At 52.0% G+C, this 17237-nt stretch overlaps 1 protein-coding gene across 3 annotated transcripts in view; it reads right to left on the bottom strand.

The window, feature by feature from the left end:
• The window catches only part of SLC41A2 (solute carrier family 41 member 2), a 705927-nt gene that overhangs the window by 612060 nt on the left and 76630 nt on the right, over positions 1–17237 (bottom strand). For all 3 annotated transcript variants that reach the window (XM_069629903.1, XM_069629904.1, XM_069629902.1), the window contains exon 2: positions 2106–2833. In XM_069629903.1, the coding sequence (XP_069486004.1) occupies positions 2106–2666 (561 nt within the window). In that variant the 5' untranslated portion in view covers positions 2667–2833. The remainder of the gene's footprint in view (positions 1–2105; positions 2834–17237) is intronic.

Below are 17237 nucleotides of genomic sequence, written 5' to 3'. Positions count from 1 at the left end.
GAGGGCAGCAGAGAGTGAAAAGACAGAAGCTCTGGATCAAGAGCAAGTGGGTAGATACCCTGTCCAAGGAAAAGGCATGACAGACCAGCCTAAACACAAGGAAAGTGGAGAGAAAGGAGATGGAGAGGCCCTGGCAAAAGGAAAATGGATATATTAAAAAAGGGGAGGATCCCGAATACTCATGAGCACAAGAGGCTCTGCAAACTGAAACCTTCCCCCGGACTCACACAATTGAACAACCAACACAATAGGTTTGTGTATCACTATTAGTTCAAAACAATACAGGGATTCCAACTCAAATGATACATCAAAATAAAATCTCCCCATTTTAATGTTTCTTAAAAAATACATACAAGTAAAAAAAAAACACATCAAGATATAAACTAAATGGCGAATTCACATCAATTAGTGCAGGCTCGAATCCTGCCCCTCGTGCGAGGAAGTCCTACTCCAAAATACACTCTTGGAGTAGGACTTCCACACACGTTGGGGGCCCCTGCACGCTCAGCTCTCGCGGCTGAAACGGTGCCCTTGAATAGGGTGTTGTGACAGCCCCAGAAAATACATCAAAGGGAGCAGGATTCGAGCCCACACTAGATGATGCGTTGGGAATGGGAAGCTGAAGGCATGAATCACCATCACCAGCAAGTCAATTTCTGGGTCTCAAAGAGTGACGGATGCAAACGCTGTGATATATATCCAGAAGAAGCACGTGTTATTTTAGGACACACAGACCTATTGGTGCTTCTGGGGTTGGTTCAGAAAACACACGAGTGGATTTCCCCAGTGTAAACAACGCAATACTTTCCTGTGCCAGTTCTGAATGGGGATTGGCCCGGATCCTGTTACAGGACAGTTGAGGAGCCTTACTAAAAGGGAGGCCCACTAAGAACAAATACAGTGAAGGGTGTTCCAAGTGTAAATTCGCCACAAGCTGGAGTTACAAAGAATTTGATTTGGAATCCCTCTATTGTTTTTAACTAATAGTGCTAGATACTCAAAACCTATTGTGTCGGTTATTCAAAACGAAAAGACATACAGCATGGATCTGTAACCTGGGGCTCTCCAGAGGTTTTGCACTACAACCCCCATGATCCATTTAGGTTCAGATCTGCAGAAGTGCAGACTAGGCCTAGAACCTTTCTACATCATGGGTTTTCAGATGGGGTAGTCCAACAGAAGCAAGGGGAGCGGCATGTTACTGATTAACCCATCTAAACATCCCCAGGAATCTGCATATGCAATGATCATAAGTGAGAGGGGTGTGAGAAATTCAGTAAATACACTTCCTGGACATAGGTGCAAGTCCATGAATCACAGCAATATTCACTGTGATAGAGAATGTTAGATGGTGCAAAACCAGTAACACTTGAAATGTCAGGCTGCTTATGCTCTGGACTCTTGAAGTACACTTGAGTTCTTCATGTGTGCTTAGCCCTGCCACCCCTACCTCAGCTCCTAACTTGATTTAGGATTGGGTACCCTGAGGAAATAGATCATCAACACATCAGGTTTCTGTCACTCATAACATGTCGGGAAGGAGCTTGCCAGACAGATTACAGGAACCCCTGCATGCTGGGCCACCAATCTAGAATTGATCAGCATGCACAAGGCTTTAGCCGCTGGCTGTACATGTTTGGTGAATCCCACTAGGATAGGAAATGTAAGTGCTGCAACTGATCTTGGGTGGTTTGGGCAGAAGATCATCATTAATGAACAATGCAATCAGTTCTGATTTGGAATGCTGGAACCAATTATTATTGCTTTAAGCATTAAGAACACTTTTTCATGTTATACTCGTCATTTGAAAACATCTTGCTATAATTGATATAATGGTCCATACATGTTCAACAGATAGCAGAATTTTCTGATGACCTTGGGCATGTATAAGTGTAGTAGGGGGCCTAGTCTTCTAGAGAAGGCCTGGTGGCATCATACAGTTTAAAAGAAAGAGAAAAGGAGTTGGTGAAGAGCAGATGCTGGCTGTGGAGGATCATTTTAGCCAACCCTTTGCAACTGCAAGAGATTACATTTCTTCCCAGAATTTCCCATTAAAGTAACATTTGCAAGTTGACCTAGGAACACAAGATGTAGTGAAGACTTACCTGCACAATGTCTAGAACCATACCAGCCGATACTGTCCCGAAGCCAGCAAGGAGAAAGGGTACGAGCATCTGTAAGGCCATGGTAATACTGGATTCCTTTGGCACTTTTCGGCTTCCTTCTTGAGTGGTAGGGGCATCTTCCTCACCATTATTTGAAGCACTCTCATCCTGTAAAATGGGATCCGTTTCAGAGAAGTCCCGTTCATCACAATAGTTGTATTTGACAAAGTCGTCATACCTTGGACTGCAGCTAGATGGGATTTCTGTTCCATTTCCGTGGAAAACAGACTCTGAAAAATGATGGCACTCCATTTGCTGATCAGCCCGGATATTGAAGCCATTGCCCGTCGGCTTCAACCCATTCTGCCAAACACTGTTCATCTTCTTAGGCCTGTCTTCATGGGTCTTGTGGTACACCACCGGAACCATACTGAGCAGGAGGGACAGAAACTTGTCCGACTGGATTGCATTCAGGCCAACTCTCCAACTTACGCCATTCTCCAGAGTGCACTCCGTGCCACACACTTTGTTACAGGGCGTTCTACCCTTACAGTTGCTCATCTTGCGATTTCAGTGTCTAAACTGGCCTTACTTTGGTCGCGTTCCATGTTCCATCAACAATTATGGTGCAGTCACATCATATAAAATGTACACAGATGAAACACTGACATGTCTGGCAGGTAAAATGGCTTGCTCTTGGGAACACATCGTAGCAGAGAACATTGAATCTGGAAGAAGAAAAACAACTTCAGAGTTTGAAATGCCTCCTCATTCTCATTTAACATCAATAATAATGCGAACATGCAGCACAACATTAACAGCACCATACAAACACTATAAATGTGTCCAGCCAATTTACAGTCATGAAGCCTCAATGTCACTCCTTGCAAAGAATTCAGTGCAGTGGAAAGAAGGGCTACCCTGATCAAGACAACACAAAGACTACATCAGAATGACGATACTTATCAAGAAAAGGTGGAGCCAGCTACAAATGGTAATAAAAGCAATTACTGGGCACAAAATGGAAGTAATTCATGTTTGCATATAGCACACGTTAACAGGTTAATCAAAGTGATTGTTTAGCATGCTCCTGTGTCCGAATGCCACTGGCAAAGGTGTACTAATGCAAATCAAAAAGGGGGTTTTGCCGCCAGAAAGCATCCTCTGCTAAACAGACACTTTTATTTATTTATTTTTATTTATTTATATATCGCTGAAAGCCCGCGGGCATCAGAGCGCTTACAAGAAGACGAGACAACAGAGATTAAAACGGGACATGATGTGTGATGGTCAGTGTTACATTATAATTCAGTAAGGAGTGTTTCCTGGATTCATTTAAAAAGTAGTGTTTTCAGTTTTTTCCTGAAGAGGAGGTAGTTGGGTTCGAGTTTCAGTGAAATGTGAAGTTCATTCCATTTTTCAATACTCAGGGTCGGAAAGGCCTTGCCGAGGCCGTGCTTCTTTTGCGTTTTGGTGGTTTGCAATTTACCTGTGTTAGAGGATCTAAGCTGTCTGGGTGGCTCGTACCACTTAAATTGTTTTTTGAGGTAAACCGGAGCTTTGCCATATAAACAGCGATGAACCATGGTGAGAGATTTGAAGGAGATTCTTTTAATACATGTTATTTGGTTTGAAATATCACTGTGCAAACCCAGGAAACACAAACACTTCTACATTTTAAAGACATACCAGCAGCTGAACAGTGAAGCAGTCACATTTCAGATGGAACAAGTTACTTACCTGTAACTGTTGTTCTCCAGCATGGGTCTGGCATGGATTCACATGCTCATGAATATTCCCCGTCGTCAGGCTGGGAATCCTCGGTAAAGAAAAAACCAGTATCAGTTTCGTTTCTGATCTGTCTTTCGTAGTAGTAACCAATCACTGGTCTCTGCGTCATACTGACCACAGCCAATGACTGCCCTCTACCTAAGCCCCGCCTCTGGCAGCCATCTTCAGATTTGGAAGCATGTGAAGTAGCAGTATGACCAAGTGAAGAGCCGCAGAGGGGTAGGCGGGAGGGTTCGCATGTGAATCCATGCCAGACCCATGCTGGAGAACAACAGTTACAGGTAAGTAACTTGTTCCTTCTCCAGCATGGGGTCTGGCATGGATTCACATGCTCATGAATAAAGAATACATAGCAGTACACACATGCACAACCACGGGAGGTGGCAAAGGCTCAACATTAAGCATTACATCAAACTCAACATCAAGCAATCTTGCCTCCTCACCAGGCTCACCTCAGGCGAACATGTTGCGCAGCACTGCTTGGCCGACCCTGGACTCCTCTCTGGAATCCCGATCGACGCAGTAGAATCTCGTGAAGGTGTGCGTCGACCTCCACGTAGCAGCCCTGCATATGTCCAGCAGGGGCACACCAGAAAGGAACGCCGTGGTAGCTGCGATCGCTCTGGTGGAATGGGCTCTCGGACGGCCAGGCAGCGGTCGGTTTGCCAACCGATGACAGTACATGATACAGCCGGAGAGCCATCTGGAAATGGAAGCCTTCGAGAGAGCCTTCCCCTGATTGACAGGTCCAAAGTTCACAAAGCGTTGTGACGTCTTCCGAAAACACTTCGTGCGGTCCACGTAGAACTTCAGCGCTCTAGCCACATCAAGCGAGTGCAAAGTCCTCTCAGCCGGCGACGAAGGCGACGGGAAAAACACAGGCAACACCAAGGGTTCGTTGAGGTGGAAGTCCGACGGCACCTTGGGCATGAAGGAGGGGTGCGTCCTGAGCACCACCCTCGTGTCGTGAAAAGTCAAGTATGGTGGCTTGCAAGATAGGGCCTGGATCTCTCCCACTCGTCGTGCGGAGGTGATGGCCACAAGAAACGCTGTTTTCCACGACAGGAACTTCAACGGGGCCGAGTGCAGAGGCTCAAACGGAGGTCCCATGAGCTTGGTCAGCACCACGTTGAGCTCCCACGCCGGGGCCGGTGCCTTCACCGGCGGGAACGATCTGAACAGTCCCTTCATGAACTCTTTCACCAGACGATGAGACCACAAGGACGTCCGCCCCGTGGTTCTGGTGTATCGGGAGATCGCAGCAAGATGAATCTTGATGGACGCGTGTGTGTAACGCTCACCTGATTCTCGCAGAGGCGCCGGTCTTGACTGGGCGACTACCGTATCTTCAAAGGTGATGTGTAGCATCCGGTTGGCTCTTTGGGCTGGACCTCTGTGCACTGTATGCCCGACTTCAAGAGTAAGATGTCTGCAGACAGAAAATATGGGATTAATGAACTGGGGTTATTGGGGTGTCCCTATCTCTTCCCTTTTTTGCTCTCCTGTAGACCCCCAAAGGTTAACGCTCTCACCTTAGGTAAGTGAATGCCGAGCTCTCCATCTGCCTCGGGGCAGGGTGCTGTAACCAGTTTCTTCACTGGATCGGTAGCGCAGGCCTCTTGACTTCAGTGGACTGCTGTCCGTCGTTTACTGCACGAACGGTAAGTTTCGAGTAATTCTATTGTCTTTAAAGTCTTTAGCAATGATGTCTCTTGTTTTGCAGGTTCCGGCGATGGCGGATGACGGGCTGAAGTGAGTTGAAGATGGAGTCCGTATGATGAATAGAAGTGCCTGGAAGCACGTAAGTAAGCGCTTGTTGCCTGCTTCACGAAGCGCTCTAACTGTCTTTTATTTTGCAGGTACGAGTTCGGAGCGGCTGAAGGGTGCCGGAATACCCACTGGGGTTGATGTGGAAAGGAGTAATGGCACGTGAGTATTAAAGTTCCCCAATGTCTTTAAACGCACCTTGTTTTGTCTTTCAGATGCAGGATGCAGCGCCGAAGGCCTCCGGAGCGTGCGAAGAGTCGGTAAGCTTTTGTCTTTCAGATGCCGGAATGCAGTGTGAAGACCTCCGGAGCGCACGAAGAGTAGGTAAGCCTTTGTCTTTCAGATGCCGGAATGCTAACCTGTTCTTTCTTGTCTTTATAGGTGTTGCTGAAGACTGGATTCAGGATGGTAAGCCTTTTTCCTTAGGCCCAGGATCCGATGCAGAAGACACGATGAGCGTTCTGCTGCAGAGGATGCAGAATAACACAAAGCAAGATTCATCCACCGGGTGTGGTTTAAATAGCCTCCTGTAGTGCTTAGGCGTCTCCTTCCACAGCCACGCCTAGGTAAGAAAAGAGTTCCTGCTTTCCAGAAGAGTTCCAGTGTTCTGAATCTAGGGAGTGGCTCCTGCCCCACCCAAAAGGAAAAGTAGTTCCAATCAGAAGAGGATCAGAGGCTCAGCTGGCAGGCAAGTAAGCAGCATGGTCTGCTGCAGGTAAGTCCACCCAAGCATTATGAGCCCGGCGCTTCCAGCGCTGGGACTGGGCACATTTATGAGCCTGGTGCCACTGGCGCCAGGACTGGGTCCAATTGGGACTGGTTGGCCCACGGAACCTGGGTTATGGATCTGCTTCCAAGGGAGTTGGGAAAACCCTGACCTTTTGGAAGCAGAGATCATGACAGTGTGCCAGTCCAGCCTTGGCCAGCGTCAACAGGTACGGCAGCACTTGGGGAGCCGTAATCCTTAGAGGGTTAATCTTCTGTGCGTGGCACCAGACAGAGAACCTCTTCCATTTGTGTCCGTAGCATTTAAGAGTCGAGGACGCCCTGGTCTTTGCAAGAACCTCTCTGCAGTCGGCCGGTATGTCGTATCCTCCAAACTCTAGCGCTGCAGGAGCCAGGCCTGCAAGTTCAGCGACTTCGGGTCGTGGTGGAGGATGGCGCCTCCTTCCCTGGAGAGCAGATCCGCGTCCACTGGTTGCTTGTTTGACGGGGACGCTGACAAGTCCAGAAGGTCCGGGAACCATATCTGCCTCGGCCACGCAGGTGCGACGAGGATCATCCTGCACTGTGACCTCTTGAGCTGGTTGATGAGCCAGATCAGCAGTGGCAGAGGAGGGAACGCGTATAGGAACAGGCCTTCCCAGGGGAACGAGAAAGAATCGCCCATGCTCCTCGGCTGGGGAAACCTGCTGGCGAACCTCCGGCACTTGGAGTTCGTCGCCATCGCGAACAGGTCGATCTGGGGTGTGCCCCACCGTCGGAAGAGGCGATCCACTAGATCCTGCCATAGTTCCCACTCGTGGCACGAGCGCAGCTCCCTGCTGAGTGAGTCGGCGATGGTGTTTTTTATCCCTGCCAGATGAAACGGCACCAGAAACATCCTTTGGGCAACAGCCCAATGCCACAGGTCCTGCGCCTCCTTGGACAGTGCTGGGGACCTGGTTCCGCCCTGTTTCCTGATGTAAAACATGGTGGTGGTGTTGTCGGTGAAGATCCTCACCACCTTGCCCTTGAGGTACGGAAGGAAGGACATGAGGGCCCAAAACACTGCACGGAGCTCCAGGAAGTTGATATGGAGGGACTTCTCCGTCGGGAGCCAAAGGCCTCTCGCGTGCAGATTTCCGGTGTGCGCTCCCCACCCTTCCAGGGAGGCATCCATGGTCACTGTCTCCTGGTGGCCTGGGGTCTGGAAGTCCATGCCCACCGTCAGATGCGCGCGGGTGCCCCACCACCGGATCGCTCGTCGGAAACTCTCGTAGAGTGTGATCCTCTCCTCGAAGTTGCCCGTCGTTTGGATCCAGCGCGCATCCAGGAACTCCTGCAACGGCGCATCCGGAGCCTGCACATGGGAATGAGGTAGATGCAAGAAGACATCCTTCCGAGGAGGGACTTGATGGACCTCACCTTGGCCGTGTCGGCAACCAACATCCGCTGTACCTTGCCCAGGATGGCCCTGGTCCTTTCCTCCGACGGGGAGGCCAGAAGGGACACTGTGTCGAGTTTCGCTCCCAGAAACAGTGCAACTTGCGCGGGTACCAGGTGGGACTTGGCGTAGTTCACGGAGAATCCCAGGTCCGTGAGAAGTTGGACGGTCCTTGCCGTGTGCTCCACGGCGAGCTCCCTCGTCTTGGCTCGGATGAGCCAGTGGTCCAGGTAGGGGTAGACGTGGATCCCCTCTCGGCGCAGCTGCGCCGCCACTGGTGCAAGGCACTTGGTGAATACCCTGGGTGGCGACCGAAGGGAAGGGCTCTGAACTGATAGTGACGCCCTTGGACCACGAACCTGAGAAATTTTCGGTGCCCCTTTAGGATGGGAATATGGAAGTAGGCATCCTCCAAATCCAACGACGATAGGAAGTTGCCCTCCTCCAGCTGACCCAGGACGTGCTGGAGGGTGACCATCCGGAACTTCTGCGCCTTGATGAACTTGTTCAGTCATCGTAGGTCTAGGATGGGGCGCCATCCTCCCGTCTTCTTCTTCACGATGAAGTATCTTGAGTAAACTCCGGAACCCCGAAGCCTCTTTGGGACGAGTTCGATGGCGCCCTTCCTGAGCATCGCCTTTACCTCCAGGAGAAGCTGAGGGACATGAAGCTGTTTCCTGGCCACAGGGGGGACGCGCGGGCACCTTCTTTGAAACTCGAGCGCGTGACCCTGGGCTAGGGCGTCCAGCACCCAACGGTCGGTGGAGATGGACTCCCACACGCTGACGAAGCTCGCCAGCCGGCCTCCCACCGGGGTGCTTCGGTGGGGGCCCGACCCCACGGCCGGTTCAATCCTGCTTCGACGAGGCTTTGCCGCCTTGACCTCCTTGGGGACGACGGCAGGGTCCGCCTGACTTGCCTCGTCCCCTGTAAGCTTCCTGAGACGACGAACGGGCCGCTTGACGGTAGGTGGAAAATCCGCCGCCGGAACCTTTGGAGGCGCCCTTGCCTCCGCCGCTCCGCCGCTCCGAAAGGGCAGCCGCCGTTGCTGGAGAACCCCGAGAGCCCGGGCCGTCTCCGTGTCCGCTTTAATGGCTTGAAGGGAATCGTCCACTATTTTCCCATCGAACGACATGTCCAGGACTCTGGTCTGTACGTCTTGACGGAAGTCAGTAGCCTTGAGCCATCCACACCGCCTAAGGCACACGCCGTTGCCCAACTGGCGAAATCCAGTGTCGGCGATGTCCGTCGCAATCGTGATGGCGTGGTCCGACGCCACCTCACCTTCCTGCAAGATCTCCAGGGCATCCGCCCTCTTGTCGTCCGGTAGGAAGTCCAGCAGGGGAGCCAGTTTGTACCACAGCTCCCTGTCATAGCGGGCTACGATAGCTAAGGCGTTGGCCGCCTTAATCGTCGTCGCTGCAGACGAGATGACCCTGCGCCCCATCGTGTCCAATTTCTTTCCCTCGCCGTCCGGCGGGAAAGTCGACGTGGAGGCAGCACCCCCCCCCCCCCGCTTTCTTCCTGGCCACCGCGGAGACGACGGAGTCCGGGGTAGGCTGTGCCCGGAGGCATAAGGGGGCCGCGTCCGGGACCCGGTACTTCTTCTCGTACCGGTCTCTTCTAGCCGGCGTCGTGGATGAGTTCTTGAGGAGGGCAAGGCCCTCATCCCAAATATCGTCCAGCAGAGGTACCGCGAGGACCGTCTTCCTCTTGGCCTCGCGCCGCTGATAAAGGAAACCTTCCTTCTTCTCCTCAGGGCAGAGCTGGAAGAGCTCGGATGCCCTGGCGATCATGGAGTGAAAAAATCCAATCTCGTCGGGCGGGGAAGCCCGGGTGGGAGGTGACGACGGCAGATCCTCGTCGTACACCTCGTCGTCCGTACCCGTTGCGGCCGTGTCAGTCCCCGCGTCATCCCCTCGAGTCGTGGACGGGGAGGAGGGCTGAACGGGGCGCGACGGCTGAAAGGGAGGTGGAGGGTGAATCCTTCTGTTCTTAGGAGGGGGGCTGCCCGAAGGGCCTGGTTCCGGGTCCCCCGACGGGAGTGGCTCCTCCACTGGTAACGGCCGTCTCGTCCTTATCTCTGAGCATAAGGACTGTATAGCCAACAAAATGGCCGCCGAGTTGTCTTGCGGCGCTGGTAGAGGGGAGTCCGACGGGCGGTCAGGGGCCCCGTCGGTACCCTTGACGATGTCGTCGTCTCCTGCGTCGGGATCCCTCCCGACGGGCTGGTCTTCTTCCACGCCAACGCCGTGGCTTAAGACCTCGATCAGTTCTTCCTCAGAGGTTCAGGCCGAATCCACGACGTCCTCCTGCCCCCCCTTTTTCTTCTCCGTCGGAGGTTTCACGGGGGTCCTGTCGATGGGCATAAAAGAGGACTCCCTCCGCGGTGGCAGGGAGACTCTGAGCCCCGAGGTCGCCACCACTGGTGTAGCCTCCACAGGCTGAGCCAGGGCCGCCGCGACTGTCTCGATAGAGGCCTTGGCCGGATGGATTAAGGCTTTCACCACCTTAGGTGCGCTCACCGCCTCCTCCTTGAGGGGGGGGGGGACACTGCCTCGCTCCCCCTCCGCCTTCGAGCTCGACCGGGGCCTCTCCAGGAGCTTCGCCGGGTGCTCGGCCTTCCTCTTACCCGACCCAGAGCGTTGGCTCGTGTTTGATGGTGCCGGGGAGGGTGCGCCCTGCCTGGCGCCCGTAGAGCCCGACCGTTCGGCGCTCCCGGTGCCAGTGGACTCAAAGGTCTTAGAAGACCACTCGGATTTCTTCCTCTTCTTCTCGCCGGACGGGCTCTTCCCTTCCAGCCAGTTGGCGAGACGTTGATGGCGGTCCTTCATGGTCCGCTCCGACATGTTGCCGCAAAACGCACAGTCCTTCTCCACGTGCGTCTTGTCCTCATGTAGGCAGTAAAGACAAAAGGAGTGTTCGTCTTCCTTAAAGACATTCTGCAGCTGGCATCCAGGGCAGACCCTGAACAGCTTTCCGGGCGTCGAGCTTCCCTTCTCCTGGGCCATGATCGAGATGGGCCTGAGAAACTTCTGGAATCCTCCAAAAGCGTAGCTCGACGAAATCTTCACCCTTGAGGGGCGTAGACGAATCCGACACGGGTCCCCGTTGATCGGATGGAGAGTCGGTGGAGCTTGAGGCTCTTTTGACCGAAAAAACAAAGTTTTTGAGAAAAAACGTGAAAAAAATAGCACTAACGCTCGAGAGCAATAGCACGAGGATCCCAACACATGAACGTGCGGTAAAAATCTGAAGATGGCTGCCAGAGGCGGGGCTTAGGTAGAGGGCAGTCATTGGCTGTGGTCAGTATGACGCAGAGACCAGTGATTGGTTACTACTACGAAAGACAGATCAGAAACGAAACTGATACTGGTTTTTTCTTTACCGAGGATTCCCAGCCTGACGACGGGGAATATTCATGAGCATGTGAATCCATGCCAGACCCCATGCTGGAGAAACACAGTTCACATGCAGCTTCAAATGTGTACATGGAGAAACCATAGAGCGGCTCGTCATGCAAGCGCCTTTAAAGCGGCCCTAGCAAGCTGGCTTAATATTATGCAGAGGCCTATGGGCAGTGTGATGAATAGGATGATGTCATCACTGCTTTCCCGGAGGTAGCCTCTCCTCATGTGGCCAGGTGACGTCACCTGCTACCCGATCCTGACCCTGGGGGTGGCTATGCGAGTGAGGATCACATGAGGGGAGGCGACCCTCAAGGGGGAGGTCAGGAATCATCAGATGAGACATGGTATCCCCTTTCCCTTTTAGGGATACTTCCTCCATTCCTCATGCCATGATGGCATACGGTAGTAGGCCAAGTCTGCTGACAGAATCTTTCAATACCCCTCCTTTATAGGTACTGAGAGGAGGACGAGGGGTGGAGTAATGACCGATGTGTCGGCTGTTTCTGGCTCTCTTCAAGTCTAGTGTTTGGAAGCTATTGAACAGTGCCGGGAAGTATAAAATGGACACAGCTGAGAAAGAGAGACACTCTTCAACGTATGCTGATGCCAAGGGGAACACGAAAGGCAGCGACATGGAGAAAGACAGCGGCAAGGCTGTCGCGAGGGAGAGAACCTTGCAACTTTATTCTGACATTGGTCAGAATCCCAGATGGGGAATGCAGCACGAGGCTCTCACTGGGAATGAGCATGGTAACCGAGCCAACGGAAGTGCAGTGTTGAATGCCCGCAGGCAGACAGAGCACCCGAAAGCAGAGGAAGGCAGTGCAAAGGCCAACTGGCTAACTGCATGCCTGCCGAGCTGGCGAACAGAGAAGGAGGAGAAAGGACAGACCCCGAGGAGCACCTGAGCAGCGCAGTGAGCCCTGTGGGGAGGCATGGTATCACAAGTATGACACTGACACAATGGATTCAATTTGTAAAACCTTTATTGAAAATATTGGGAGTGGAGAAACTCCTACTTTGCCCTACAGCGAAGATGGGAGTAGTCTCAATCATCAAACGATAAACAAAACAGTCCTAGCAGAGTCCTTCATATCAAAATGGCCCATGCTAACAAAACCTAATGCATGCCCTATCTCTTATACAAAAAGTGAAAAGGGGATAAATGTGTGCAAAGGAAAAATCAGTGTTGAAAAAGAATAAATGTGGTTGAACCAGCTCTCCTCCTCACGTTATACCTCATGAAGTAAGGCTGTGCCCCTAAGCAGGATGACACAATCTGGTTTGGTTTCCAAAACTATAAACAGTTCTAAAACGTGGATCGAGGCCCGCCTCGCCTTCAACGGTAAAATCTCTTTTCTTGTCTTTCAAAAAATAGTACTTCAACTGAAGGTTCACAAAGGTCCCCCTCTGCCGGGCTCAGACCTTTCACCACACAGTTCACATAGGTCGCCCTCCGTCACACTCAGACCTCTCATGTCAAATTCAACACAAGCTTGCAAGGGGGCTCCCTTCCCTAAGCTTTTTATACTCCAGGTCTCCCTCAGACGGGCTCGGACCACTTTCGGACGTCAAAGACTTTCAAATGTGCGTGGCTTTCTTTACAGACCACTTAGACTCAAAGTTCACATTTACTCTTGCTTACTTCACTTTTTCTGGTTATCTGCTTTATTGTTCCAAACAATGTACCTTTCACAGAGACTTCGAGTGGGCTACTTCCTTTCGCCGGACCACTCCGTCACTTAGTATAACTGATTTCACAGCTGTCCATGTTTCAAAGTTCACTCACAGGTCTGCCTTTCTTCGCATCTCATTCACACACGTGCAGCCTTCACTTGCAATTTATGTTGCTACTTCATTCGCTTTAACACACACTGGTCTCTCAGGTCGCTTGCCAACTCAATGGCTGTGTGCATCTCTTTCTTCTTTTTGCTATTTCAAATTTACGAGTCAAGGTTAGTACCACAGGCTTGGCCTTGCCTCCCCAACTCTGCCGTTCACCCGGGAGCGTCACTCACTTCCTTGAAACGCAATGCAATCTTCACTTGTGGGATCTGGCTTCCTCCATGTGTCTTTCGTGGCCTGTCAGAGGCAACGACCTCCAGTAGGAAACTCCTGGGGTTTTCGACCCGCTGCTCTTGTCCTTGGTCCGTTGCTCTGCTCCAGTAGTTGTGTCTTTGTCCCAGAAATTCTGCTCATAATCGTGTTCGGCCTTGCTCAGAGTGTGTCGTGAGGTGTTGCCTTTTATACGAGCGAGAAGATCTTATTGGTATTAGGTGTATGCACTTAAGTGCCTGACTTTGCCTGATCAGATTAACAGGACATATCCAATACAATGTGAGAGAGTTGGTCTGTTGCTCTCAGTTACCCTATTCCTCGGTCCAGTGTTTGTGTAAAAAAAAAGGGGGCTGGGGCGTGGCTTGGCACCGAAGCGAGTGGTATGGCGGTGTAGGAGCTCCTGCTGCATCTCAGCCACCCATGACAGTTTCACCGGAGCAGCTGCATGTAGAAACTCCATAAATAACGGTTGGAGCGAGGAAGGGACAGGGCATTGAGTGCCTGAAACCTCAGGGTCCGTGCACCCTTCCCACATAGTTATCGAAGGTCATTTGTGTTCGGCTCCCTAAAAAGGAAAATGGCGGCGGCTCAGTCCTGGAGCTTCGGAAAGAGAGCGCGAGCTATGTGTCTCTCCTTTCATTCCCCTCCCCCTCCTACCTGGGGGAACGGCAGTGCGACCCAGCATGGGTTGGCGCCCCAAACAGAAGCTGCTGGAGTCACCGGGATTGGGCCCCAGGTTTGCGGGCAGATCACTCCCTCCACACCCTGCCAACCACCTCCTCCAATACCTGCCTGGCGACGGTCCAGCTTAATTGCCGCCCGTCTCCGGACCTGCTGGATGGGGGGGTTCCCCATCTGTCTGTGTCTACCTTCGGAACCTCTCTTGGAGTGTTGTGCTTCCTAAAACTACCTTAGACTCCACGGGCCTCCTACTGCCAAGCCTCCCAACACCACACACCCAGATAGACCTCTGAGGCACGAGATAGTGAGGTTCCCCCGCCTGTTGCCTCTATCCTATATCCATTCCGGCAGTGGGGCAGAATCCCACACATACTCCTTGGATGCTCCCACTTGGCGCTGCTGAGCCCACGCTTACATCCTTCGTGCAGCGAGAGGGGGCTCCGATCCTCAGACCCTGGAATACTCGCACAACTAGTGCAGCAGGGGGCCTAGGCAACCTCAGGAGCCTAGAGACTCATTGTGCCATTCTTCATCCGCCCTGCCACCCTACTGCCAAGCGGGACTGGAGAAGCAGCGCATCGTACCCAGCAGGACCTGGTCCTATCTGTTCCCTGGTGGCACCGGAGGAGGGGAGGGAGGCTCTCTGGGGAGACCCCTGAACAACCGCCGAGAGAGAGACGGTTCGCTCCCCAGCTTGGAAAACCTCTCAGGACCCGAGATCTGATCCCCAGCTTGGGTCCCTGTGGTAGGGCCTGGGCCCTGTGTGACTCCTGACTCCCTTTCTGGCTGCTGAGATTAAATGCTTAGGGATATAAGGGAACTTGCTGAATAAGTGGATGCCTGGTCTGCCAACTCTACCTTGAACTGGGGCCCCTCCTTCCCCTCCCCTCCTCTCTGATAGCGCAATACATTAGAGGATTCGACCAAGGGAGCTCGGTCTCTCGGGATAAAGGGTGAAAGCTGGCGAAAGGTGGGAACAACATTAAGCAGCTGGACATCTCGACGTTAATGAATGAACCCACCGCTGAGAGAATGAAAAAGGGCGACCAAGTTGAGCCGCAATCGGGGGAGCCAACAGGGGCAACAGGCGGCACCTCTCCCACTCAACCTGTCACAAAATCAGATCTGCAGGAGCTCCTGGCAGCCATGACGAGGGAATTCCATAAAGGAACCCAATAAGTTATGAGCAAAATATCCACGTTGGATAAGCGGGTGGCATCAGTTGAAGCGAGCACAGCTGACGTTGAGAACGCTCTTTGTGAACATTCATTTGAAGCTAAAGAAATTAAGGATAGAGTTGCTGCTTTGGAAGCTAAACAGGAGGACGCCGAGAATCTCTCAAGGCGTAACAATATCCGCCTAAGGGGAATCCCTTCCTCCCAGACCTGGAGACTTACACCAAGGACCTATTCCGATTTATGATCACTTTGCCTGATGACTCCCCACTTGAAATAGATACGAGTTCACCGAACAAGATCCCGGCAATCCTTCGCAGCCCCCCCCCCCGTTCTCTCCCCGGACGTCCTAGCAAGGATTAATTTCTTCAGAGTTAAGGAGGAAATCATGCAGGAGGCCAGGAACACCAGACCCATCCAATTCAGGGGAGCGACCATCCTACTGTTCCATGACCTCGCTAATGCCACCCTCAAGCGAAAAGCGTTGAAGCATGTAGCTGAATGGCTGAGGAATAAGAAGGTTCCATACCATTGGGGCTTTCCGACCTCCCTGATCTTCACCTGGGAAGGCAAACAAAAACAGATTCACTCCCCAAAGGAAGCCGACAAGTTCATGGGGGCTGTAGTGGAGAGCGAAGGCTCGGAAATGGATTCTGCCACTCGAGATCCAGCAGAGAAACCAACCCCGAGCACCTGGACAAAAGTGAGCAGGAGGCGCCGCATCCGGGTCCCCCCCCTCTCCCGAGAAAAATAACAAGGACCCAGACTGAACAGAGCAGCTGGCCCGGGGTAAACAACCCGGAATCTTCTCTTCTAATCTTCCCATGGGTCAGTGACCACGGATAGTCTACCAGGAGTAAAACAAATGGTGAACCCTCATTCCGCTGTGGCCCCAATTGGAGTGCTACCTCTTCCCATTAACCTATAAAACGTTTTATTTTTTTTTCACTCCAGGTCTGACAATGGGGCATAACTATGGTATGGTTGGGAGTATATGGCTTTCGCGTATTGGGGAATTCCTCCTTTTGCATCTCGAAATCAGGCTGTTTTGGCCTTCAGTTGTCAGTGGCAGGATTGAGCCGGAAACCCCGTTGGTGAAGGGTTGTCCCCATCCACTATTGGGAGGGTGGGAGGGGGAGGTGGAGGGGGGTATTGGGTTTGGGGTTTGTGTTAAGGGGGAAAATGTTACTTAGGGTAATTCATAAAACTAAAGGTAACAAGACATCTATATGCAACATCCAGCTGGCCACATACAGGCAGATCATCCACACCTCGGGCAAGAAAAAGGGCATGTCCACTAACACAACTAGTAGCGTTCACTCCAGTCGAGACCATGGGTTCTAACAGTGAACAGGAAATTAGGATGCTAACGTGGAATGTGCAGGGGCTCAACTTCCCGGGCAAGAGGAAATCAATAGAGCATAGACTAACAACTCGCAGGCAACATTGTATGTCTGCAGGAGATCCATTTGTTTCAAGCAGATAAACACAGAATTAGATTCTAGAGATTCAAGAAAGCATACTTTGCCACCTCAGGGGCGGAAAGGGGAGGGGGGGTGGCCATACTTATCAGTGAAAATGTGACACTTGCCCGAATCATAGTAAAAAGGGATCCCAGGGGTAGATTCCTACTACTTTAGGGCCTGTTCCTGGAACAGCCGCTTACCATAGCGTCTATCTACTCTCTGAACACCGAACAGGAGAAATTCCTACGTGACCTTATTCTGACAATCTTGGTATTCACGGAGGGTCACCTTCTGATTGGGGGGGACTTCAACATAGTCCCGGATCCCCAAGTCGATAAAACCCTGCCCCCTACTAGGGCAGATTTGTCCTGGGCACTGGGGCTTGCAAACTTTGTCAGGGAAACGGAAACAGATGACGTTTGGGCGGTTAGCTAACATGGGAGTGACTGACTTTTCTTTCTACTCTAATGCTCATAAAGGCTTCTCCAGGATAGACCTGCTTCTTATGCCAGGTTGTCTATTACCCTGTCTAGAAAAGGTACAAATACACAGGAGGCTCCTATCCGACCATAATCATGTCACAGCGGACCTGCGGATTCAGGGTTCCCCGGCCCCTCCCCAAAAATTCTGGAAATTAC

Source organism: Ambystoma mexicanum, chromosome 12, assembly GCF_040938575.1.
Source record: "Ambystoma mexicanum isolate Mex_15411 chromosome 12, UKY_AmexF1_1, whole genome shotgun sequence".
Lineage (NCBI taxonomy): Eukaryota > Metazoa > Chordata > Amphibia > Caudata > Ambystomatidae > Ambystoma > Ambystoma mexicanum.
This window is presented reverse-complemented; position numbering and strand designations above follow the sequence as displayed.